The 25,551-nt window shown below is 48.3% G+C and overlaps 2 protein-coding genes across 3 annotated transcripts in view; one reads left to right on the forward strand and one right to left on the reverse strand.

Annotated features, from left to right (window-relative positions):
- Positions 1–1,250: 1,250 nt before the first annotated feature.
- Positions 1,251–23,730, forward strand: ATP1B1 (ATPase Na+/K+ transporting subunit beta 1). The gene is made up of 6 exons (XM_062192720.1): positions 1,251–1,464; positions 5,813–5,941; positions 17,901–18,056; positions 19,372–19,556; positions 21,091–21,171; positions 22,297–23,730. Exons 1-6 carry the CDS (start codon positions 1,368–1,370, stop codon positions 22,558–22,560), a joined length of 912 nt encoding a protein of 303 aa, XP_062048704.1. The 5' UTR covers positions 1,251–1,367; the 3' UTR covers positions 22,561–23,730.
- NME7 (NME/NM23 family member 7) overlaps positions 23,718–25,551 on the reverse strand; it is a 244,804-nt gene continuing 242,970 nt past the window's right edge. For both annotated transcript variants that reach the window (XM_062192716.1, XM_062192718.1), the window contains one exon: positions 23,718–23,823. In XM_062192716.1, the coding sequence (XP_062048700.1) occupies positions 23,791–23,823 (33 nt within the window). In that variant the 3' untranslated portion in view covers positions 23,718–23,790. The remainder of the gene's footprint in view (positions 23,824–25,551) is intronic.

Below are 25,551 nucleotides of genomic sequence, written 5' to 3' on the forward strand. Positions count from 1 at the left end.
GGAAAAAGCACGAGGAGGCATACAGTATACTGACTGCCTGCACCTTCTTCCCGTAGGAGCTGGGTGATCCCAAATGCTCTTTGGCTGCAGGAATTGTACAGAACGGAGCGGTCGGTGCTCCAAGGAGAATAAGAGCATGCCAGTGAGCACACCAGTCTCCGGACTGGCACCGAGAGCGCTGGGTCACGTGCAGACACTGTCGCCTGGGTCTGGACTGGCTTGAACCGCATCCGGTTTCCATAGGACGACTCACCGGGGGTACCCCTCCCGAGTCCTGGCTCCAGGCTACCTCCCTGGATGGGTTTGGCAACCGTCCTGCTCAAGGTGGCTCAGGCCGCCCACAAGGAGCACAGCCCGACTCTCGGGAACCCGCGCTGCCGGCTGGGCGGGCCCGGGCGCAGGGCCGGGCCGGAACTGCAACCGCAGTGGCCTGGACAGCGAGGGGGCGGCAGGTGCAGGAGCGGAGAGGCAGGGCGGAGCTGGGCAGAGTCCCCGACCCACGAGCGTCCCAGAATGACCTTGCCCCCGCCCCGCCGGGGCCTGCGAGAGGTGGACCTGCAGCGCGGCTGAGAGCTGGCTGACGGGACCAGCCCAGGGCCGCCGGGCCGGGGTCCCCGGCGTCCGCGGGGCTCCGAACGACTCGAGGGCAGACCACCCCACCGTGGCGGGGCGGGGCGGGGTGGGGCGGGTCTGCGCCCCGCAGGGACGAGGAGGAGGGTATCCACGCCGCGCCCTCCGCCCTCCTCCGCGCGCCGGCTCTCCAGCCAGGCCCGCGCGCCCGGGCGGCTCCTTTGTGCCGACCCCGCGCCCGCCCTCCCGGGTCCCGGGCCCCGCCCCCGCGCGGCGATTGGCCGGGCGGGAGGCCGGTGGGCGGGGCCCAGGCGGCCGGGGCGCGGTATATAGTAAAGGTAGGGCCCGCGCCCCCGGCCAGGTTCTCCGCTCTTGGCGGGCGCGCTGCTGCAGGGCCCGCGGTCCGCCTGTGCGTCCTTTTCCCCCTGCTCCTTGCCTGTCTCCGCAGAGGTCACAGCGGGCGGGGGCCCCGAGGCGGCGGGAGCGGCAGCTGCGGGTGCGCGGAGCTCCCCCCAAAGCGAGAGGAGTGAGCGGAGGACCAAAGGGAACGCGGAGCGGCCGCGCGCCCACCAATAGGTGCGGGGCTCGGAGCCGCCCGGCCGCGCGTCCCTCCCCCTCCTCCGCCCCCGCGCGTCGCCGCCCCCGCCCCCCGCCGCTGCCTGGGCTCCGCGGTCGCGCGTCTCGCACTCGGAGAGCCGCAGCGGCAGCGGCGCGTCCAGCCTGCGAGAGCCGGGCCCGCACGCCGACGGGAGCACGCGAGGCGCACGCCGCAGTCCGGCAGCCGCTGACCCGCCACCATGGCCCGCGGGAAAGCCAAGGAGGAAGGCAGCTGGAAGAAGTTCATCTGGAACTCGGAGAAGAAGGAGTTTTTGGGCAGGACCGGCGGCAGCTGGTGTAAGTACCGAGTGTGCGGCTCTCGCCCCCCGCGCGCCCTGCCGGTGCCGGCGGCGCATCGCTAGCGCAGGCCCTGCGGACGGGCAGGGGACGCTGCGCGGGTCGCACTGGCTCGGGCTCGTCGCCGGGCGCGGGGTGGCGGCGGGAGCTCGCCTGACCGAGGGCTCTGTGTGTTGTGCCCGTCTCGTCTCTTCGTCCTGTGCAGCCCGCCCCACCGTGCGCCGTTCGAGCCTTTGGCACTGGGGAATGCCCAGGTGCCGGGAGACTGGCTGTGTGTCGCCCTGTGGCCGTGTCCCAGGGCCATCAAAAAAGAAAAAAAAGGGGGGGGGGATTTGGGGCTGCGAGAGAACCTCATGGGAGGTCCATGAATGTACTGCAGGCGGGGTTGTGTGGCATAGCATCTTGCACCTAGTCTTGATAGGCGCCCAGGAAGAGAGAGACGAGAGGGAAGGGGGAGAAGACTGCAGTATTTCATAGCGATGGCCAGAGTTTCCCCCAGTAGCCTGGCCAGAGCCGCCCCAGCCCAGCTCCATGTCGGGGCTCCGTTTCAGAGCGCTGGCCCGAAACATGGCAAAGTCTGGTTGTTTTCCTGGTCCACATAGACAGATGCGGATCAGTAGCTTGGGTTGATTACAGTAAAGCATCCATTAGTCCGGGAAATAAATGGCCCAGTCGGAGAGGCAGCTCATCTCCTGAGATTTTGTGCAGCCTGTTGCTTGGTTGCATGGACTTGGTTGTCCCCCCTGCCCTAAATTAAATCTCTTACTTGCTGCCTGCCTCCTTACCCCAGAAGGGGTACTTTTTTTTTTTTTTTTCTGAAGAGGTCATTTTGAAGGGCAGAGTTGTAGGCAAATCTATGAGTCTGTGGGTCGTGACTGCGGAAGGGAGGGAGGGAACTCCCCCCTGCGGCATCACTGCCCCCTCCCCCTTCTCCAGTGTCATCATCATCACCACTAGCAGCAGCCCCTCTGCTGCAGTCACTGGGGGAGCCCTGAGGAGGGGCTGATGCAGGGTGGGAGGATCTGTGTGAACAGGCTGGAGAATGAGTCAGGGAAATCGTGCTCGGCTGACATTTTGAAATGGAAGAACCTATAATATATGATTTTTTTTTTTTTTTGGTAAAGGAAAACGAAGTGCAGCGTGAAGCCAGTCACTCTTGGTTGAAAAGTAAAGGGTTAATAATGCATCACACTTCAAGGTTAGTCAAGGTGAAGCCTCATTCCAGGGTACTGTTGGGAAGCCTAGGTCCTGAGCCATGGAAAATGTAGTTCTTCATAGCTGTGGCTTTAAGCTGTTTTATATTTCATTTCGCTTTGCGGAGACTGGTTCTTCCAGGAGATTGTCGTCATGGCTCAGGCAAAAAGGTAGCTCCCTGTGTTTTCCTGACGTGGAAGGGAAAACCTGAGGAAATGTAGAGCCAGTGTAGGCTGAACAGCTCCCAGCCAGGGCCATCTCCTAGCAACTCCGTGGAACTTGAGTGAGGCCTGGGAGGTGCACTGCGGAACAGCTCTGCTCCCCCCAGGTTAGCTGGGGCGGCCTTCCCCGGTGGTCTCACCCCTGCTGTGACAGGTCAAGGGGCAAGAGCTGTAGTGACTCCAGGCACATTGTGAAATTTGCCCTCTAGTGTATCTTCATAAAATGTATTTCTTTCCTCATTTTTAAAATAACATTTGCTTTAGAGGGTAAGGCGATATGGAACGGCTGGCTCTTTAGGTCGACATTTATAGAGGTTTCACAGCCCCAAGAGAGAGACAGAAATTGCATTAATATTTGTGTCTTGATATCACATGCTGCAAAGTATCCACACCCTGAGGTATGAATGCAGATACCAGGGCTGGGGTGCTGCTCTCATCTCTGCTTCCATTTTCCGAGGTGCAGGTGCTAGGCTAAAAATCCAGTTTGTATTTTGCGCTAATATGTCTGCTTGCTCCTTTCTGGCAGTGTGGGAAATGACAGAGCGTCTCCCAGACAGAGAAGGTGGCCACAGCCACTCTGTCTCCTATGGGGAAAAGCCCGTGTTTCCAGCCCTGGGCCCAACATGGATGCCCTTGGGACGAGGGCAGGATGCCCTTGGCTCAGTTTTGCTTATAGGTAGATTTTCACCAAGATGGATGCAGGAGACTCTAGCCTGTCACCTGCTGGAGGAATCACGGCATGCAAATCTTTGTGCTTTCTGCCTTTTGGTTAAGTTAATGCAGGCGTTGGTGTAGGGTTTTGTATTTGTAGCTGGGCCCTGATGCCGTTTTCCCATCTACCTGTGACCTTTGAAAAGGTATATATATATATTTGTTTCTGATCACAAAATTTCAACAGTACTTATTTTTTTTTTTATTTGCGTAAAAGGGAAGATACCTTTAACGCTTGGGTCCCATCCCATGCTGCCACTGTAGCTGGTGTGCCACTTGTCTAGCCTGCTTTTTTGTTTTGTTTTGTTTTGCTTTTGATTTTTTGTTTTTGAGTAGCTCTTGGTGGCCTGGGTGTAGGTGAGCCCCCTGCACAGGTCCTGACAGTTCCACATGCTCCATGCTAGTTTAGTGATCGCATAGCAATTAACTAGGGAGATTTTGCTGAGAAATATTTGAGCAAAAAAAAAAAAAAAAAAAAAAAGGAAAATTTCTCACTTCTTCTAGGGTATCTGTGGGCAGAATGGAAAGGCTGGACAGGCATAAGATTAGTGGAAGGTGCTTCCAAAATGACTTATTTTTCCATTGCTCCGTATTTTCAACTGTAGCGCCAGCTGTGCCCCTTTGTATGTTGTTAAGATTGGGTACCCAGACCACTGTGTAGAATTCTAGTTGGCAGAAGAGGATAATGTGCTTAAGCTGTGTCCCAAGATGAGATGGGGGACATGGGGCTACGTGGAAGAGAGTGAAACCGCGAAGCAAGACTACAACAGCCCTCCCGCTGAACGTGTTGTACCAACTCCTGCACCTCTTCTGGGCGTTCGCTGGAAAAATTTTCCAGATCTCTTGACGTCACAGCCTTGCCATTTGCCTACTGCTGCTTGGATACAGAATGCAGCACTTAACCCCTGCCCTGCTGGGAGGGAGTGATTGAGCTGGGAGGGCGGCTCTGGGTTATGCAACCTTTGCATTCTTCCTTATCTGTGCTTGTGCCTTCCCTGTTTGCTTGTTCTTTTCTCTTGATGGACAGGGGAGAAAGGATTACAATTAAGCATTTCTTTTGTAGTTTTGTGTGTGTTTCTCTTGTTTTAACTTGACCTCCCTGAATCATTCATTGTGTGATAGGAAAGTTTGACTCTGAAAGGTAGGGAGAGGAAAGACACAGCTGATGCCCACTCACTGCCCCCGTCCCACCATGTCGACTGCTTTTCAATACCGCTTTTGTTCTGTGGGGTTTTTTCCCCAAGCACTCCAGCGTTTGGTGGATGAGATTTGGGCCTTTGCAGAAGTAACCTAGGGCTCCCTGGTGCAGTCATGTTTCTGACTTGATAACCTCACAGTTACTCGTTCCCACTTTTGCATTCACATTGAATTGCTTGGCTGGCACAGGGCTGCCGGGCGCTGCCTAGTACAGCCTGTTACTATGCGGCTAATCATGGAGATAATCCTTGTAAACTAGTAACTGATAGCTTCATTCCAGTCTGTGGGCTTCCTGGGTGTCCCCCCCACCCCCGTTTTATTTTACAGCTATTTCTGCCTCCATTGTGTTATCCCATTATGTTATGTGTTATGTGTTATGGGAGAAAGAAAATGCAGCTCATCAAGTAGGTCCTTACTCTGGTTCCAGCCAGAAGGTGAAACAAGAATGTGCAGGCAGGGCATTTTTACTGTGGATTTCAGAATTTTTCTTTACTCTTTGTCCTGCCTCCCTCACCCCTGATTTTCCTGGCATTCAGTGCTCTGTCACAAACATAAAAACCCTTAGGTATTTGAGCATGCAGTGGCTCCTGGATTGCAGCATTTAAATATCATGGGATAAGCAAGCAAAAAAAAACCTCACATTTCCAAAGGAATATATCATCATGTTTTAGATGTGTTGCATAAGCAGTCATAGCTCTTGATTTTATTGATCTTCTTGGAGATATATATATATATATATAATTTCAGGAATAAAATTATTTTTTCTGTAAGAATCATAGCTATGTCTGAACATTCCTCCTAACCTTAACCACCATTGGCCTCCCCAGAGTGGACAGCTGCCACCCCCCCACCCCCACCCCGGTTTTTACCACACATCAGTGGAATCGAGGTTTGCTGTTTGGTTCCATGTTGGAACAGGAAGCTGTGGAGAAGCGAGGTGGAAGGAAAGCTGGGGGAAGTGCACACTTCCCTGGGAAGAGGAGACTTTCATGCTGAGCCTTTTGTCTGCTCTGTTCTTCTTGCAGTTAAGATCCTTCTGTTCTACGTCATATTTTATGGCTGCCTGGCCGGCATCTTCATCGGAACCATCCAGGTGATGCTGCTCACCATCAGTGAATTCAAGCCCACGTACCAGGACCGAGTGGCCCCACCAGGTAAAATCCATGGGAACAGATTCAGTTCCTCCACAGGTAAAACGGGTGTCACGGTTTCCGTGGAGGAAAAATTCTTCTGCAGATTTTTCTGAAATGTGGTTTTCAACAAACCAAGCATGGCAAGGAAGAACAGGCACGTGTCTCCGCTGCAGCCACATCTCCAGCCCGCATTGCAGGCAGAGCTCCCGGGCTTGCAGGCGTCTTACTTGCACGGCTCTGGTGGGAGGGCAAAGAGTCCTGCTCCTGCCTCATGGCTGTCTGCCTGGTGCCCTCGAGCTGGGTCTCCTCGCCCTTGACACTCACAAGGTTGATTGGTAGTGGGACCATTTGTGCTCTAACACATGTTTTTTACTTTCTTGAGGAAAGTGTGACTCAGAGAAATCCTTTACAGAAACGACTTTGGCTCCTGATTTAGGCTTAACTTGCTTTGAGGGCTGACTGGAAGCTCTGAAATGGGCCAGCCACACACAGAGAGAGAGGAGCCACAACGTCAGGGGTCTCTTCTCCCACCTGCTGTTGATTTGCAGTTTGACCTTGAACAACGTCACCATCGCTCGTCATTGTGCTTTGCTGTCTAGGTACCTGTGTGTTTAGCGAGTCTTTTTGTACCAGCTTTCTGCAGTTTAATTCACTGTCTCTGTTAGTACTAAAAGCTTAAGAGAATAAACAGTTTATCATAGAAAAAGTGGATTGCTGCAGGAGCCCCAGCCACACAAGTGATGCGGGTGCCGTTAGTGTTGAGTGAGCTGCACTGTGTGGGCGGCTTTGTGTATTCTCACCAGCCACGGAGCACCTCGGAAGGCCCACTGCCCTCGCACCTGACACCGAGGAGACGAAGCAGTGGAGCAGCAGCAACTGTGAACGCACTGTCTGGCTCCTCTAGCAATCATTGCTGGAGTGTCTAGACAGGAAGTGTTGCATCGGCTTCCTGGTTCTCATTGTGAATGACCTTGAGCTTGCTGCTGGGAGGGAGGTGACAATTGCCTCTTCTCTGCTTTCCCTGGGCAGCACTTCAGTAACAGCTGTATTTAGATGACAGTCTTGAAACGAGCTGCATGGTGCTGCCGGCTCGTCATGCCTACCTCCTTGCGTGTGGGATAGAAGAAAAACACGTTCTTCCGATTACGGCGGTGGCAGGCATGGTCTTATTGCCCTACGTTAACGTGTGTGTGTGTGTATAACATACATATGTATGTATTTCCAGATAAATTTAGATCTGGGGGATTTGGAAAGTGGAAAAAAGAAAACAGATAAATATATAAAATGAGTTAAATCTGCCAAATGCTGCACAGTTTCCAGCAACTGTTTCCTGAAAAAGGTAGATCTATGGAAAGGGTAAGCCAAGGCTCTGATATGGGCAGAGAACTGAAATAAGCACATTTCATACTGACTTTGTGACCATAAAATATGGTGTTTTTTTTTTTTTTTAATTATTTATTTATTTGAAAGGCAGAGCTACAGAGACACAGAGAGGTCTTCCACCCGCTGGGTCACTCCCCAAATGGCTGCAATGGCTGGAGCTGGGCTGATCTGAAGCCAGGAGCCAGGAGCTTCTTCTGGGTCTCCCACACAGGTGCAGGGGCCAAAGTACTTGGCCATCCTCCACTGCTTTCCCAGGCCATAGCAGAGAGCTGGTTTGGAAGTGGAGCAGCCAGGACTTGAACTGGGGCCCATATGGGATGCTGGCACTGCAGGTGGTGGCCTTACCTGCTGCGCCACAGCTCCTGCCCCTATGATGTGTTTAGCGAGTCCTCGTCTATGAGGTTTCTTATGGCAGCATTACTGGTGGCAGTGGTTGTAGATCTGTGGTTGTAGATCTGTGTTTTTTTTTTGTTGTTCTTTTTTTTGTAAGTCTTCTTTCTTTTTGGCTGTTTAAAAGCTATTTTTCAATACTGATGACATTTTATAGTAATTTTCTTACCAGGCCCAACGATGACCACAAAAGGCAAGCATTTCTTTAATTTCCTGAATTTAAAAAATGGCCCTTAGCTGCTAACTCTGGAAGTGCACCTCTGACGAAAATCAAACATTTCCTTCATGATCTCTGCAGAGAGAAATGACACGCGTAGTCGGATTGCCCAACCTTGTAGGAGCGGGCCTGCAGATGACCTTTCTGTGACTGGCTGGGGTGCTGGGTGCTGGTCCCTCCCAACACCCTCCCCTTTCTGCCAGCCCCTTCCTGAAGGACATGTTCTTAGCTCCTATATTTAGTGTGCTTGCAGCGGTTGGACTGGCCTGACACACTCCTGCTTCTCCGGAGGAATGCTGGTGGCTCATCTTGGAACTATGCATTCCTGTCCTCGGGTCCCAGTCACAGCGAGCCCGTCTGTGTGTCTGTTTTCCCTGCTCTGCCCTCTGGGGTCTCCTCTTGGAAATCGGCGTCCTTCCCCCCAGCCCTCCCAGCCGCCTTCCCAGGTGCATCCACGCCGACCTCCACCCCTCACCCAGAGGGGGCCTTGCTCTGCTTTGAACCCATGGACGTGACAGTGCATTTGAAAATAGTGGTGACTTCCATGGCTTCCAGGAAGCTGCCCCCAGGGCCCTGCGTCTCAGGAGGACCCAGCTGGACCCTGTTTGGCAGCTTTCAGAGCAGAGGTTAAGAATTCATATTTTGGGGAGTGGGTCATGACTGCTTGGTTTGGTATGCAGACCACACCAACACATTGAAGAATGCCCTGACACCTTGTCGGCCTTCAACCTGAAGTGTCGAAACCATGATCGTTAAAGACGGGGGAGAAGAGATGCCTGTGAAGTCAGGTGCACATCGTAAGAGAGAGCCTGTGCGTCGTTTATTTTATTTTATTTTATTTTTATTTATTTATTTATTTATTTTGACAGGCAGAGTGGACAGTGAGAGAGACAAAGGTCTTCCTTTTGCCGTTGGTTCACCCTCCAATGGCCGCCGCAGTAGGCGCGCTGCGGCCGGCACACCGCGCTGATCCGATGGCAGGAGCCAGGTGCTTCTCCTGGTCTCCCATGGGGTGCAGGGCCCAAGGACTTGGGCCATCCTCCACTGCCCTCCTGGGCCACAGCAGAGAGCTGGCCTGGAAGAGGGGCAACGGGGACAGGATCGGTGCCCCGATCGGGACTAGAACCCGGTGTGCCGGCGCCGCAAGGCGGAGGATTAGCCTAGTGAGCCGCAGCGCCGGCTCTGTGCATCGTTTAAAGAGATGAAAACTTACTAGGCTGTTACCAGCTAATTGGGAGGCATGGGTTCAGACCTAGCCTGCATGGGGGCAGGCCGCCTCTTACACACGGGAATGCCTTCCAATTGGAGCGCTTCTGAATACTGTGTGTAGATGTGGCCGTGGAAGCCATGGCCACCGTGCAGTGCACCCGGCTCTGTGCGCCTTTAGACCTGGGTCCGCTGGGAGGCCGAACAGCTGAGTCCCAGTGACAGGAACGAGCTACACAGTGGAGATCATATTTAAGAAGAAAAGGGTAACACGTGGTTCTTGTGCGCTGAGCAGTAGTGGCCGTTAATGAGCAAGGTTTTCTTTACAAAACCTTGTTGCTGAGGGATATTGGAACAGGTCTGCCTGCTTGGACCTGGAAGGCACAGAACCAGATTCTTAGTTGAGAAATCCAGCTGGGGCCTATCAGTCTGCCGGTTTTGTAGGCCATAGGCAGCCCCTGAGGCCCTAAGCCATTAACGTGTAGGGCCGCAATAAAGTCCACCTCAGGAGGAAAAGCGAGGACTTTGGATGCCGGACACAGTCCCTGCCACGGCAGCATTTCTCCACTTCTCAAGGCCTCAGTTGTCTCATCTGTAAGATGAAAGACCAGCTGCGGTGACACATGTATGTAAACCGGACAGCACTTCCTGCTGGCGAAACTAAGGGTGTTAAAGTAGCCGTTGACGGCAATCTCTGTTTTTGTAACCACACCTTCTGATGGAAGCAGCTGCTTTTTCTGGGATACTAAATTTCCTGACTGTGAGCTGTGGATCATATGGCCACTTACATTATCAAGGAGTCAATAAAACCTTAGCTTTCCAAAAAGTGTCTAACAGACCCTGGATTAGGAAACAGATTTAAAAAGATATTACGTGAACCTGAGCGACACTGTTCTGCAGTGTTTCCATTTAACATCCCCACACTCTGCTGGGTTAGCCCCGGCCAAGCTCTTCTCTCTCTTCAGATGGTTCTGCTCCTACCACAGCCTGCCCCTGGGGGCAGCAGCACCGCCTCCCATGGGAGCAGCTGGCTCTCGGGAGAGACTGTTAGCTGTGCTGAAGGGGGCTGAGCAGGTGCAGCCGGCCCACTCATCTCTCCCCCTCCCCCTCTCTCTCCCCCCTCCCTCTCCTTCTTTCTCCCCCTCTCTCTCTCTCTCACTCACTCACTCACACACACACACGTTGGGGCTCCCCCCAGGCCTGTCCCTGAGGCTACCCTGCTCTCTGCTGCCTGCCCTGTGCTGTAATGGAAAACTCTCTTTGCATCTGCTGCTGCCCTTCCCCTTCCCGTGCTCAGGAGGCAACTGTGGAGTGAAGTGAAGGTCACTGGGTGTCAGGCGGTGGGTCCCGGGGAGATTCCCAGCCTGCCTGCTTCCTGGTAAGCCAGTGTGAGCGTGACTCCTGCTCTTCCTCTTAAGTGCGTGGGTGGCTTTCGGTTTTACTCTTCTAGGTGGCTCAATGCGGGCAGGCAGAGGTCTCTGTGCGGGCAGGCAGAGGGTCCCAGACTCACAGCAGGCAGCACCTCTTGGATGATGAGCTGCAGGCCACCCTGGCACCGCCGGCAGTTTTGATTTCATCTGATTTGTGAAAGGGAGTTTTCTAATCTTAATCCATTAGGGTATAAACCACCACCGTGCAAATCTCAGTGCGTTTAAAGAAAATTCCTGAGAAGTGATTAAGTCAATCTTAGAAGAGCTTATTTATTTATACTTTTTTGAAACTACATCACATGCATCTCATTCTACCTGAAATTTCAGAAGGGGCAATTAGAAACACTTGGCCTGGTTATTCTTTGGACAAATTGGTGTTTCAAGGTTCCCCATTAGGACCCACGGATTTGTAACCTGCCAGCTGACAGGATGCATCCTCTCGTACTTTCACTCACCTCCTCTCTTCCCACCCTCAGCTCAGTCGTGCCCACCTGTTCCCAGAACTTGAGGCTGTGGAAACCTTAGCCCTGGTGGCAGTTATAGTTTCCAGAAGCTCCTGCCCAGCCTCGTGGTTGAGTGGAAGGCTCACCCTGGGGCCCTCTGTGTTCACGAACTCACCCACCCATGCAGTTCCTTCTTTCCAGTGACACCGGGTACAACTGGCCAGTCCTGCTTTGGGCACAGGAAGTCTAAGGATTAACTTTAAAATGTTTCTAGAGCTGAAGAAAAGTGGGTCTCCCCTGGAGGCTCATTTTCAGACGAGTGAGCGGAACGGAGACCCGGGACAGGCAGGCCCAGGTGACAGATCCGTGGGCATGCTGTGAGCAAGTGCTGGGTCGGTGCAGCTTCAAGCGAGGATTTCCTTCTGCGTCATCCACGGGAGGGGGGTCCCGTGTGGCGCGTGCCAGGGGAGAGAAAGAGCAGGCCACTTGGCCTCTGGCTCTGCCTGCATACGGTCAGATGGCAAAGGACAGATTGCTCAGGGTGGCCGTTCAGTGCTCTCATGCTACCAATCTCATGACCCGGGTGCTTGTGTGAGGCAGCCTCGGCTAGTGAGAGCTGGGGAGCTGAACAGGAACAGGGAAGTATTATCATCCAGTGGCTGCTAGCCAGGAAAGGGTGTCTTTTCCCACGTACGTGCATGAATAGACTTTACCACATCCCATGTATTACAGTGTCCAATGTCAGGATGTTGGTGGCTTAGCAAATGTTGTGTTGTATCTAGACAAGTTAAATACGCAGTGTGCACTTGTTCTTTGGTTTGTCTTGAACTACAACAAAAAAGAAAACGGACAGGTAATGTAAAATACTGTAAAATACTAGGATTTGTCTAATTATAGTTTCCCTTTATGTGGCCTTTTGTATTCTATTGAGGATAAGCACAATTATAAATCATAGGAAGTATCAAATACATGTCTCCATGAAGTTCTATGTACTATTTTTAAAGATTTAGATATTTATTTAAAAGGCAGAGTTACGGGGGGGGGGGGGCCTTCCATCTGCTGGTTCACTTCCCAAATGGCTGCAACGGCTGGAGCTGGGCCGATCTGAAGCCAGGAGCCAGGTGCTTCCTCCAGGTCTCCCACGCGGGTGCAGGGCCCAAGCACTTGGGCCATCTTTTACTGCTTTCCCAGGCCATAGCAGAGAGCTGGATCAGAAGTGGAACAGCCAGGTCTAAAACTGACGCATATATGGGATGCCGGCACTGCAGGCGGAGGCTTTACCTCACCTTAGAAGATCTCTGTCCACTGAGGGCTGTTACAACCCTAAATAGGCCGTCCAGTCAGCCAGCCATTCATCTTGCTCAGACTGTTCAAAGGGAGCAGGTGAGGGGTGTCTGGGAGGGTGCAGAAGTGACCCAGCCCCAGGGCAGGGCTATCCCGTTCGTGGCTGGTCCGGTGGAGCTCTGCTCTAAGCAGAGAGTCACTCCGGGACACTTCCAGACACACACTGGCACCCTAGTCCTCTGTGCTGTCCCCTTATTGTGTTAGATAAATGGGTAATAAATCAATCAGTAAATGGCTTCTGGAGAAGAGTGGCACTTAAAGAGAAGACATTTATATACATGAGTGTGTGTGTAAGTTTCTGGAGAATGGAAACAGCTTGAAATGCATGCAGTTATTTCACAATTTACATTTCCCTCAAACTGTTTGAAGACCCCTTGGGTATGTGTGTGTACGTGTGTGTATGTGTATCATATCCTCCCAATTGCTTTTTTTTTAATCTGTAAATTATTTTTCAGCTTAGAATGTGCAGGGGACCTGTGATGGGCGCACTGTGTGTGTGGCTGCGGTAGAAAGCATCTCCTTGCTTCCTGTGTGCTTAGTCATATGGGCTGCCTCCTGGAGGTTCCTACGGAAAGTGATGCCTATTTAGAGTATTTGGTTAGTGATTCATCACATGTATTAAATGACAGGTACAGGCAGCTGTGCTTTGGGATTCATTTGAGTAATGAGGACAAGGTTAAAATGGCTGCATCCTAATTTAAATACTTCAAACCCACAAGTAGATTGAGCCATGATAGAAAGGTAATTGGAAACAAAATACTTCTTTCTTAACAAGAACGCTTTTTTCTCTTTCCCCTTCCTTGTTTTTTTTTTTTTTTTTTCCTTGTTGGTTCCCCTCCTGCTAAGGTCAAAGATGAGAGTGTTTTTCTTCCTTCCTTCCTTTCTTTTTTAAGATTTATTTATTTATTTGAAAGAGTTATAGAGGGAGAGGGAGAGACAGAGAAAAAGGTGTTCCATCCACTGGCTCACTCCCCAAGGGGCTGCAATGGTCAGAGTTGAGCCAGGCCAAAGCCAGGAGCTTCATCTGGGTCTCCCACGTGGGTGGCAGGAGCCAAGGCACTTGGGCCTTCCTTTGCTTCTTTTCCCAAGCCATTAGCAGGTAGCAGCCGGGACATGACCGAACCAGCACCTATATGCATATACTTGGCAACTTTACCCACTATGCCACAACACCAGCCCACCAGAGACATTTAAAATAAAATCTCCTTTGTTGAAGATAGGGAGTATTTTTCTTATGCATTTCTCAAGAGATCCAAGACAGATGAAAGGCAAATTTATCTCCTTAAAAGGGTTTTTTAAGTCAAAATCTTATGTAAATTTGAAATATTTGTTGAAAGCTGAATATTAAAATTTCACATGCCCAAATTGTGATTTCCATCTTTTTAGGCTTCTCTATTGAGTAATGATCTTGTGGTTTGAGCCAAGTGCTCCTAGCAGAGCAGAGCTGCAGAGAGCCTAGCATAGCCGATGTAAAGCCTGTTCAGAAGACTGGAGACGCGAAAGGGTAGATCTGTTTCCTGGAATATAACTCCAAACCTCAAGCCCGTGATGGGGTGTTCTGCTGTCTTTGGCCTCTGGCAGTCACCACTGCAATCAAAGTCACCAGTGTCCACAATTGTAACTCACAACTTGAAGGCAGGGAATGGAGGGGGGGCAGCTGCCAGTTTCCCTTGTAGCATGAGAAGAGCTGATGAGAGCTGCTGGCAGCAGGGTGGGGTTTATGCAACCCTTACAGAGTGATGAGATGGGGAGTTTTTATGTGGGCTCGAAAGAATACAGAACTGCCAAATCCAATCCAGTCCCTTCTCTGTCTTCTTTCCTCTAGCTCGGTAAATGAATAATAAATGATTTAAAGGATCGAGGGCCCTCCATCTGTCTTTTGTGAGTACCTCACTGCTTTGGAGAGGAGGACTTTTCCTAATGGACTGGAGAAGATCTCATCCTGGAACTCTCCCAGTTAACACTGGCCAGAAAGAACAGGCCCCAGGACTGACCTGTGGTGACCTCCGGGAGGACATGTTCCCTGACCATTAGGTTGTAGATTAAGATAAGACAGGAGGCTGGGGTAGTAGATGATTGAGCGAACTTCTGGAAATGCGAGGAAAGGAAGGGAGAAGAACTTACAGGGAGGCTGTGGCCTCTTGGCTGGGGGACGGCCTCCCAGGTGTCTACGTATATGCGTAAGAGAGAGAACCCATCTTCTGGTTCTCTCCCGCAATTGCCCACAACAGCTGGTCCTGGAACCCAGAACTCTTTTATCAGGGTCCCTGACTTGGGTGGTAGCGATCCAAGTACTTGAACCATCACCTCCTAGCTTCCAGGGCAAGCATTAGCAGAAAGCTAGAATCGCAAGAGAAGCTGCAGACTCAGACCAAGGCGCTCTGTCTGATATGGGACGGGGTACCTCCAGCAGCCTCTTAACTACTGTGACAAACGCCGACCACAGAAGTAGAATGTGTTAGTGGGATGGCCACTAAGGCTTATGTTAGTTACCACATTGTGAGACCCCTCCAAAATGCCAGAGGGGAGCTTCAGCCCACAGAAGAGAGTAGGCAAGGCTGAGCTTCCTGGGGTTCACCTGTCACAGCTCCCTCTGCCAAGGTTCTCTGTCACCCGACATGGAAGGGGCAGAGCAGAGACTTTGGCCCAAGATCTATTCCAGTTGGACAAGTCTGGAAGCTTAGTTGCTCATTTCATCCTTGTGTTCTGGTTTCCTGTTTCTGATGATGCTTCTCTGGTCAGAACAGCACCAGGATTCTTCAGACAGACCTGGGTTTCCCCAAGGGGCTGCAATGGTCAGAGATGAGCCAGGCTGAAGCCAAGAGCTTCATCTGGGTCTCCCACGTGGGTGGCAGGAGCCAAGGCACGTAGGCCTTCCTTTTTTCTTTTCCCAGGCCGTTAGCAGGCAGCAGCCGGGATACGACCGGCTGGTGACACTTGACTGGGCTTAGAGCATGCGCTTAGCTCACTGAAGGATTCAGGCTTGCGGGCAGAAATCGGTGCGATTCCATGACTTTGCCTCGTTATTTCTCACTTGCCTTCCCTCGAGAGACCAGTTGTGTATAACTGTTTTCTGGGCCAGTAGCACAGTGGCATGGAACAAGACTTTCTGTTTCCGCAAATCTCAGATGCAGTGCTTGCTAGTAAGAAAGGCAGGCATAGGCATAGGTATCTGAGTGAACATGAACTTAGTCTTGACCAAGACTAGGCTTCCGAAATATATACAGTAGCTGAATTGTTTTGTTAGTAAAGAGCCGAGAAGGAGCTGCTGGCTCCTGCTTCTTCCTTCCTTCCTTCCTTCCTCTCTCTCTTTCTTTCTCTCTTTCTTTCCTCCCTCCCTCCCTTCCTTCCTTCCCGCCCTCCTGCCCTTCCTTTCCTCCTGACCTCCCTCCTTCCTTCCTTCCTTCCTTGCCTCCCTGCCTCCCTCCCTCCCTTCCTTCCTTCCCGCCCTCCTGCCCTTCCTTTCCTCCCTCCCTCTCTCCTTCCTTCCTTCCTTCCTTCCTTCCTTCCTTCCTTCCTTCCTTCCTTCCTTCCTTCCTTCCTTCCTTCTTTTTAAAAAGATTTATTTATTTACTTGAAAGTCCAAGTTAGAGAGAGAGGGGGGGGTCTTCCATCCACCTGTTTACTCCCCCAGATGACCGCAATGGCTGGGGCTGCACTGATCCAAAGCCAGGAGCCAGGTCCCCCACGTGGGTGCAGGGGTGCAAGGACTTGGGTCATCTTCTGCTGCTTTCCTAGGCCATAGCAGAGAGCTGGATTGGAAGTGGAGCAGCTGGGACTCGAACCAGTGTCCATATGGGATGCCGGCACTGTAGGCGGCAGCTTTATCTGCTACGCCACAGCACTGGCCCCCACCTGGTCTGTTTCTACAGTGGAGACCCTGGACTTGGCATTATTGGAGAGCACTCAGCTCAATCACCCCTCTTCTTGCCCTCTCTTTTCTCTGGGAGAATCTGAGAAGTGGCTTTGCTATTCCTCATACAAGCATCAAGCAAATGGAATCTCCAGTGGTCTTTGGAAGAGAGAATGCAGAGGCACCCACAAAGTGAGCCGCAAACTGCTGGGGACGCCAGGCTAAGGGGACAGAGACACATGTCACACTATGTCGTTCAGGTCTCACTGTGACCTTGTAGGGTCCTCTTGTCAGCTTAGTGAGATCCTCCGCATCTCACACCAGGCTTCTGCTGCTCAGCTGTCTGCAGGTGGCCTACAGCCTGCATCCTTGCTACTCTCGCACTGCCCTCCCTGCATGGGCTGGCTGCAGGTGTCCCCACCACCCACCACCCCGCTCCCAGGCCTTGGTTTCTGACATTTGATCCCCTACATCCTTTAACCCCTCTTTTGCCCTCCCTTGCCCAGGCTGGATACACCATTTAACCCTGAGCACACGTACCTTCTCTTAGCCCATTCCTCCCCACCAGCCTCCTGTCTCACGAGATGCCTTTGAAGGAGGTTCTAGCAAACCTCCTCCCTGGCATTTTTCCCCCTCACATCTCTGGCTCACCTGGGTGCCCTCAGGTGTGGCTGTCCTTCCCGGCTTCCTTCTACCCTGATCTCAACCCTCCCTTGGGGAAGCCCAGGCGGGTTGCTTTGACTTAAATCAAGTCTTATTTACAACCCAGACCAGGAGTGTCTCCCAGGTCAGCCCTCCCTCCCTCAGCGGGAGCTCTGTTTGCCACTGCGGTCTCAAGCATTGAATTTCAGTGGAAGCTGATACTTTATTTCTGTGGATGTATGCTTTTCATTGTGTTACTTCCTTGTAGTACACAGGAATGTGGAAAAAGACTGTTCAGAGGATTTTAAGTTCTTTTAGACATAACAGTATGTTTCTGTGGTTTGTGATGACCTTTTATAAATGTAGTTGTAGGAACCTGTGCTTATCGTGAACTGAAGATTTTTAAATGAGCAAATTCTGCTCCTTCTCCTTGGGCTTATTTCCTTCACTGTTGACAAGTGCCCCTCACCCCCGAATTCTTCAGGTTTCTATCAGTTTTGAGATGGTTCTCTGTGTCACCCCTGGAGTCAGTTGTCTTGGGCCACCCCCTGCCTGGCTGTGGACTCTCATCTCCATCCCTTCCATTCCTCTAGGGCACTACATCCATATAGAAACCTGCTCAGTCAGCTTCCTAAACTAGATCCACCTCATTGTTTAGCCATGTTTGACACTCAGAGCCTTCCTCATTCTCTTGGAAAAACAGCTGCTACTTGGAGCGTGGTTCTCAAGCCCACAGACAGCACTGCCAAGTAGTTAATATACTCGCCACCTCCACATTAATTATCACTATTACAACTCCAGATTCCAACTCCCTAGAGCAGGCCTTCTACCTTAAGTATCCCTTAAAGTGTTGCTAGATAAATTAAGTGATGCTGGATATAAAGGCATAATCACTGGCACTTAGGTACTTAAATGCCCGAGGATTGATTTCGTAAAGGAAGTAAAATTTAATCAATTCTTTTTTAGCCAGGTACATCTTGCAAAATATATTTTGTATAGAGAAGTGATCTGTTTTTTGCTTTTCCACTAATTATTTTCTCTCTCTTTTTTTTTCTTTCTGTATGTGTTTTAGGACTAACACAGGTTCCTCAGATTCAAAAGACTGAAATTGCCTTTCGTCCCAGTGATCCCAAGAGCTATGAAGAATATGTGGTGAACATAGTCAGGTTCCTGGAAAAGTACAAAGATTCCGCCCAGAAGGATGACATGGTTTTTGAAGATTGTGGCGGTAAGTTGATTCATTGCCGATGTTTGTGACTGATTTTCTTTTTGCTTAGTTCTTACTTCCTGTTTCTGTTAGTGAATGATTGAGAGCGACTCCTGAAGTGATGGGAAGACTGAACTCAGGCCATCTTGAGAACTTCTCTTTTCTTCAAGCCAGAGGATGCCATGGAAGAAAGGATGTGGCCCCAAGCCCTACAGTTTTCTGCATTTGAAAGGGGTCTTGGTTTGAAACACTCCCAAGACTCCTCTGGTTCTGAGTAGTCAGACCCAAAGGCCACAGTTGCAGTTTTGTGTCTTTCTCAGCATAGTGGATGGGCTTTGCTGTCACAGCTGCAGTAACCGCACTTCTGCTGGGGAAGATTTCTGGTCAGAGTATCTGTCACAGGACCTGTTTTGGAAAGATTTAGTAATTTAAAAGAAACATTTTCACTGTGCCATTTTCTCATCTATATAATATATAAATATTAATATATAATATAGAGATATGCTATTATATGTATATTATATGCATACAAATTATAAACCTATATGATTTGCATATAATATAAAAACTAGTATACAATATGCATAGATAGTTAAATGTATAGAAAATCTGATATTAGTGTCATGTTCCTGCAGGATGCTCTGTATTAACTTTGAATTCTATTTTAATTTAGTCTTTCTCTGGTTTTTACATGAGGTCTGAATTTAAAATTGTACAATAAAATTTCTCATTTGTAGAAGTTATTTTTAAAAAAGTGTTAAAAGGCAGAAACTCAAAAAACTAAGAAAAAGGTCAATAATGATTGGACAGGAAAAAAACATTCTTTCCCTATCCCCTGCTTTACTGTTTAACATGCTAATTATGGGCATGGCTCTAGGAAATTAGGACCAAAGAAACTTCCAGTTCCCCCAATTATTGACAGCCCTTTTACTGTGTATTTTAATTATGATGTCCCTGTTACTGAGCTCGGCAAATGTTGCCCTGTATAAATGATATAACTCATGAAACGTGACCCAATTTCCTTTCAGTCTTCTATAAACAGCTTGAGTAATCCATTATTCAAAGGAAGAGAAATATTACCAGAGACCAACTACCAGGTGCTGATCACCACGGACTCTGCCGCTTCGGTGTGAGGTCCGAACTGGCTGTTACTTTTGGTCGGGTGTGTTTTTACTGTCAGTGAAGAGAGCTCCTTGCTTCGTTCCGCCATGTATTCCATGAACAATAGCACTGTCTCAGGATAGGTCATTTTGACGAGGAAGACGGTTCTTTCCCTTTCTTAAGTGGTGTGATGGGGATTGCTGATAACAATATAAAATGATGTTTGTCTTTCTAGACGTGCCCAGTGAACCTAAAGAACGAGGCGAATTTAACAATGAACGGGGACAGCGGAAGGTGTGCAGATTCAAGCTCAACTGGCTGGGCAACTGTTCTGGAATAGATGATGAAACTTACGGCTACAAAGACGGCAAACCCTGCATCATCATAAAGCTCAACCGAGTTCTGGGCTTCAAACCTAAGGCAAGCAGTATTTTACATTCCAGAGTTTGGACCAGTTGGGCAGACTTTGGATGAAGTTCTTGGTCTGTGTGAGATGTTGATTTTTGTAGCACACTCAGTAACACCAAAAACTTATGAATCCACCCCGAAATTCCTCTAGTAGGGCACGAATCTCATTTTCTAAAGTTAAGAGAAACTTGGACTGGCAAAGCCAATTTCTGAAATGAGTCCTGTGGCTTTATTTGTGGTACTTCTGCTTAATATCCAGACAACAGGATTCTCGAACGTAAATCCTTTAAAGCAGAAATAGAAGATATTTTTAAATTTAAAAACTGCATGTGCAGTCCTCTTCCAGCCTTGGTCCTGCTGGAGCCACAAAAATATTTTAAAAATTTGCTGAAGAAATTCATGTGTTTCTGAATAATGTTTGTATTCAACAAATGAGAGTTGAACACCATATAGGCTCAACTTTGAAAATCATGCCACTAGCTTTTTGTATTACTGCAACTTAACAATGGGTAGTGTTACTGAGGTTACTGAAGAAATGGAAAATTGCTACTGTAATTATTCAAAAGAAGCAAAGATGGATGTTATCTCTGCTTTTATAAAATTTTGAAAGAGCTGGTGTGGTGTCTTTCCCACAGGTCATGAGGTAAATCGTGCTGTCTTTTCCCTTCAGCCTGACTTCTTCCTGCAGGTTTCCCCCATCACCCACGTGAACACTGCCGTTAGGAGTGTCCTTCCTGCTTGCAATAGGGATTCACTACTGTATGCTGGGTTACGGGCAGGAACTCCTCTTTTCTGAAATCTGACTCTTTTGTCCCCTGATTTCTTAATGAGTGCTATTAGTTTGTTTTCACAATGCTTGTTACCTGTTAATAGTATGTTCAAAAGAAAATCAAGGCCGGGATGAGCAGTTTTGTAAACTGAAGGATGATCAGATCCGCAGCTGTTTAGTCACTGGGATTATTTTGTCAGAGATTATAGTCCTGCAGCATCTCACTTAGCGTTTCTTCACCCTATTTTATTTTTTGGACTTTCCTAACAGAACTGGAAAGAAACATCTCTTAAAAAGCAGTGTCTCACCTACTGAACATTAAAAAAAAAGTCTACTTCAAGAAGTCAGGCATTCTTTAGCAGAAGGGGTGGCCTTACTTAGTCACGATTCAGGAAGAGAACGTAGGTTTTATGAAAACTGAAATGCCAGTCAACGTGCCCATGTAATTATCATCTTAGCTAAACAATGAGCATATTTTGGAGGGGGTGGCTCCTACTTCTCAGTGTATTTAATAGGATGGGATACCATTCGAAATTCCATTCAGTACCAGGCTATTACATGGTTAGAGTGTATTGGTTGCAAAACTTGGACACTTATCACTTCAACAAAATCACAAACATGACCTTTCCTAATTAGGTTGGAGACACTTCCGTCTCCCTTTCTGAAGTGTTTTGTTTTTTCAGCTGACTTACTGTTTGGGCTGCAGACTAGTTTTATTTTTCAGAAACTTAGATAATCGTTTACAGTCTTACTGACCAACGTGTATTTTATTTTTAGCCTCCCAAGAATGATTCCTTGGAGTTTTCCCCGGTGACGAAGTATAACCCAAATGTGCTGCCTGTTCAGTGCACTGGCAAGGTAAGGAGACATTTAGGGTTATTACAAAGGGTGGGTGGGAAGGTGGGGCAGAAGAGGGGAGGAGGAGTGAGTGTATTTTCAATTAGAGATAAAATTTTAATGTCATAAGCAAGAAACAGTGCTTTTAGGTATTAGCCTCAGTTAGTTGATGTGTAGCTGTACTGGGTCAAACTTCTTGAAAAAGGAGGAGGGGCGGGCATTGGAGCACAGTGGGTTAAGCTTGTGTTTGGCATGCCCACATCCCATGTTGGGTACCTGGTTTGAGTCTCAGCTACTCCACTTCTGATCCATCTTCCTGCTAGTGTGCATCCTGGAAGGCACAAGATGATGCCTTAGTTACTTTGGTCCTAGCCACCCACGTGGGAAACCCAGATGGAGTTCCCGGCCCCTGACTTTGGCCCAGCCCAGTCCTGGCTGTTGAACGAATTTGGGGAGTGAACCAGCAGATCAAAGATCTTCTCTTTCTCCCCATCACTCTACCTTTCAAATAAATACTTCTTTAAAAAGAAAACAAAAGAGACAAAGATAACAGAAATAAAACTATATGTTTGTTTCTCTATTGGCACAAGAGACTCAAATAACTGAATTTAATCCAGGAGTGGGGAATCTTTTTTTCTGCCAAGGGCCATTTGGATATTTTTAATATCATTCACAGGCCATACAAAATTATCAGCTTAAAAATTAGCCTGCTGTAGATTTATTGACTTTTAAGTTCCTCCTCTGGTAGTCTTGGAAGGGACAGAGCAACTGATTTTGAGGAAAAAGCCGAGAGGTTTCTTTCCATGTTGACCATTTCTCGGAGGCTGTGTTATCTTGGAGAAATGTTTATTTGGCCCTTGCCTCAGTTTCTCCATTTGCACATTGAGAGTGGCCTCCTTTTTGACCATTTCTTGAGGCTGCTATGGGTTAGACTGAGGTGCCTTCCTCTTCATTCATGACAGATTCTATGCCAGTGCCCTGCAGGGCTCCACGCTCCTCTAACCCTGAAAGAGGTTGGAAATGGGCATGTCACAGAGCCGTGGTTTGCAAACTCTTCTGTGGGGCCATATGTGAGCTTGTTTGTATGTGAGAACCAGTGGTCACACAAGATGCCAGCCATTAAAGTCACATTTCACTGTTTTTCAGCGAGATGAAGATAAGGAGAAAGTCGGAAGCATGGAATATTTTGGAATGGGTGATTACGCTGGTTTTCCTCTGCAGTATTACCCCTACTATGGCAAACTCCTCCAGCCCAAGTACCTGCAGCCCCTGCTGGCTGTACAGTTCACCAACCTCACCATGGACACTGAAATTCGCATAGAATGTAAGGCGTATGGTGAAAACATTGGGTACAGTGAGAAAGACCGTTTTCAGGGACGTTTTGATGTAAAAATTGAAGTTAAGAGCTGATCATAAGCACAAATCTTTCCCACTAGCCATTTAATAAGTTAAAAAAGATACAAAAACAAAAACCTACTAGTCTTGAACAAACTGTCATACGTATGGGACCTACACTTAATCTATATGCTTTACACTAGCTTTCTGCATTTAATAGGTTAGAATGTAAATTTAAAGTGTAGCAATAGCAACAAAATATTTATTCTACTGTAAATGACAAAAGAAAAATAAAAATTGAGCCTTGGGACGTGCCCATTTTTACTGTAAATTATGATTCCATAACTGACTTGTAGTAAGCAGTGTTTCTGGCCCCTAAGTATTGCTGCCTTGTGTATTTTATTTAGTGTACAGTACTATAGGTGCATACTCTGGTCATTTTTCAAGCCATGTTTTATCATATCTGTTTTCTACTTTATGTGAGCAAGGTTTGCTGTCCAAGGTGTAAATATTCAATGGGAATAAAACTGGCATGGTACTTTTTTTTTTTTTTTTTTTTTTGGTTTGGCTCTTTCAAAGATAATGGCCCATCAGTGAGCATTTTTAACACACTCCGTAGTCTTTTTCCTGTGGTGTTAGGTCTTTCTTATTTTTTTTTCCTGGGACTGGGTGGGTGGGCTGTCATGGGGGAACTGCCCTTTAAATTTTAAGTGACACTACAGAAAAACACAAAAAGAATGATGGGTTGTGTTGTGCTTTGTATTGAATGCTGTCTTGACATCTCTCTCCCCGTCCTCCAGTGTGTTCCGATGCTGTGTCTGAGATCTGGAGCTGCCCATCACTGCGCTAGTGACAGGGCTGATTAATTTGCTTGTACATTTTCATTTACTCTCCTTTTTTCCTTTCTCTGGAGGCATCACATGCTGGTGCTGTGTCTTTATGAATGTTTTAACCATTTTCATGGTGGAAGAATTTTATATTTATGCAGTTGTACAATTTTATTTTTTTCTGCAAGAAAAAGTGTAATGTATGAAATAAACCAAAGTCACTTGTTTGAAAATAAATCTTTATTTTGAACTTTATAAAAAGCAATGCAGTACCCCATAGACTGGTGTTATATGTTGTCTACAGTGCAAAATCCATGTTCTAACATATGTAATAATTGCCAGGAGTACAGTGCTCTTGTTGATCTTGTATTCAGTCAGGTTAAAACAATGGACAATAAAAGAATGAACACATTCCTAATGTGTGTGATTCACTCTTGTCTAAATGCCCCCATGTCTGACTTCTTGACTTTCTGTTCTGCTAGTTATCCAAGATCTTGAAGAAATACTGGACCTGAAAGACAAACACATCATCTCATGAGTTTGTGCAGAGTTTGGCCTCTGCTGCCTCCCCGAGGCCTGGGGCTTGTTCAGGCCTGAGGCCACTGGGAGACCTCTGCACCCCTCCCCAGAAAGATGATGAAGTTAATCAGAGGGAGAGAATCAATACAGGTTCTGTTTAAAGTCTGGCTTTAGATATACATTGCAGTGCTGCTGCACACCATTTAGAACACATGGAACTCTTGTTCCTGCTGGTGTTTTACTAGGTATGCCTGTTTGAAAACAGAAAAACATCATCAAAGTTGTTAGCAGTTCAGTTTTAAAAAACATTGAGGCTGCACTGGAGTCCCAGTAAATTAAGAAAGTTCACATCTTCCTCTTTGGTTTGGAGTTTGGCCCAAGTCCTCATTTGACCATATTAGGAAATCAGCCTTAGTGTGAGAAAAGACAAGTCAGGTTTCTGAAAAGCACTTTTCAGATGTAAGTGAGCTGAAGATTTAGTATCATTTAACTAAAGTTTCTGAAAATGGCAACTTCCACAGCCTGGGCAGGCAGAGCTCAACGCAAATCCTTTTTGCCTTCCTGCCAGGCCAGAGAATAGGTTTGGTGTGGAGCTGTGCTGCCTCTTCAGGGAGAGCAGATCCAGCAGCTCGGCCAGTTCCGTGACAGCACAGCTCGCTCAGAGATGCCAGAACCTACGGACATTGCTTATCTGATCCTTGAAAAATGCTACCTGAGACTTCTGCTGCCTCCAGAGCAGCAAACTGATGGTACACTGGTTCCAGAGGAGCAGTGACTTCATTTAACAAGTTAGCAAAGGGGACTGGAAAATGCGCAACTGCTTTGCTGTACGGTTTTCAGGAGTCCTCCTCAACCAGTGAGGAAAGGAAATACAGCAAAATCCACAAGCTTACAGCCCACATTTAAAAACTGTTCCTCAAAAAGCAGCCTGCATTTATGGAAAATAGAAGGTATCCTTCCTGTAACAGGAGATGGTTTGTCTTGCTGAAGCATCAACTCTTTTTGCAGAGTTTATATGTGTCTTAAATTTGTGACATCTGTGAATGAAGAAATGGGAGCTGCAGGTGTGGGGAAAGGAGAGCATTTATTCCACTTGGAGGGTCCTCTGCTATTTTGAGGCTGTTCAAAGGTCATGACCTATGTGGCACAAACTCAATCCACTATTCTCCTATGTACCATGTACCTTATTTGTGAACTACTGTGTGTGCATCTGCACACCAGCTCTCTGCCTGTTTATCTTCAAGATTCTTTCCATATCTTGTTTCCCATAACTTTTCCAGACCGGGCCAACCCACTTGCCACCCATGATCCTGTGGGTTGCATCACTGCTGGGAGACTGGAGAGTGTAGTGTGTTCTCCGGCTCAGCAGGCGTTTGTTGACAGCACAGACAAAGCTACCTTTCCTCTGTAGCAGACATTCTGGTGTTAAGCACTTGCATTTTTCTGGCACTCTTGCTCCTTTATGGTTATGTCCTTTTACATATTAGCAGATTACACTGGCCTACCCTCACATAATGTTAAGGGAGTGAGTTGTTCAATGCAAGTGTTTATAACAAAGGTGGGTTGAGTACCCCTTGGAATCAGGAACATAAATAGTTACTGAAGAAAGAAAATTGGATTCTCTTCAATTTTCTTTTCAGTCCATCATATTCCCTGAAGGAAAATTACAACATGGTGCCAGTATGTCTTCAATCCAGGTTAATTTCCCTTTTAAATAATG

The sequence above is a fragment of the Lepus europaeus genome, chromosome 5 (genome assembly GCF_033115175.1).
Source record: "Lepus europaeus isolate LE1 chromosome 5, mLepTim1.pri, whole genome shotgun sequence".
Lineage (NCBI taxonomy): Eukaryota > Metazoa > Chordata > Mammalia > Lagomorpha > Leporidae > Lepus > Lepus europaeus.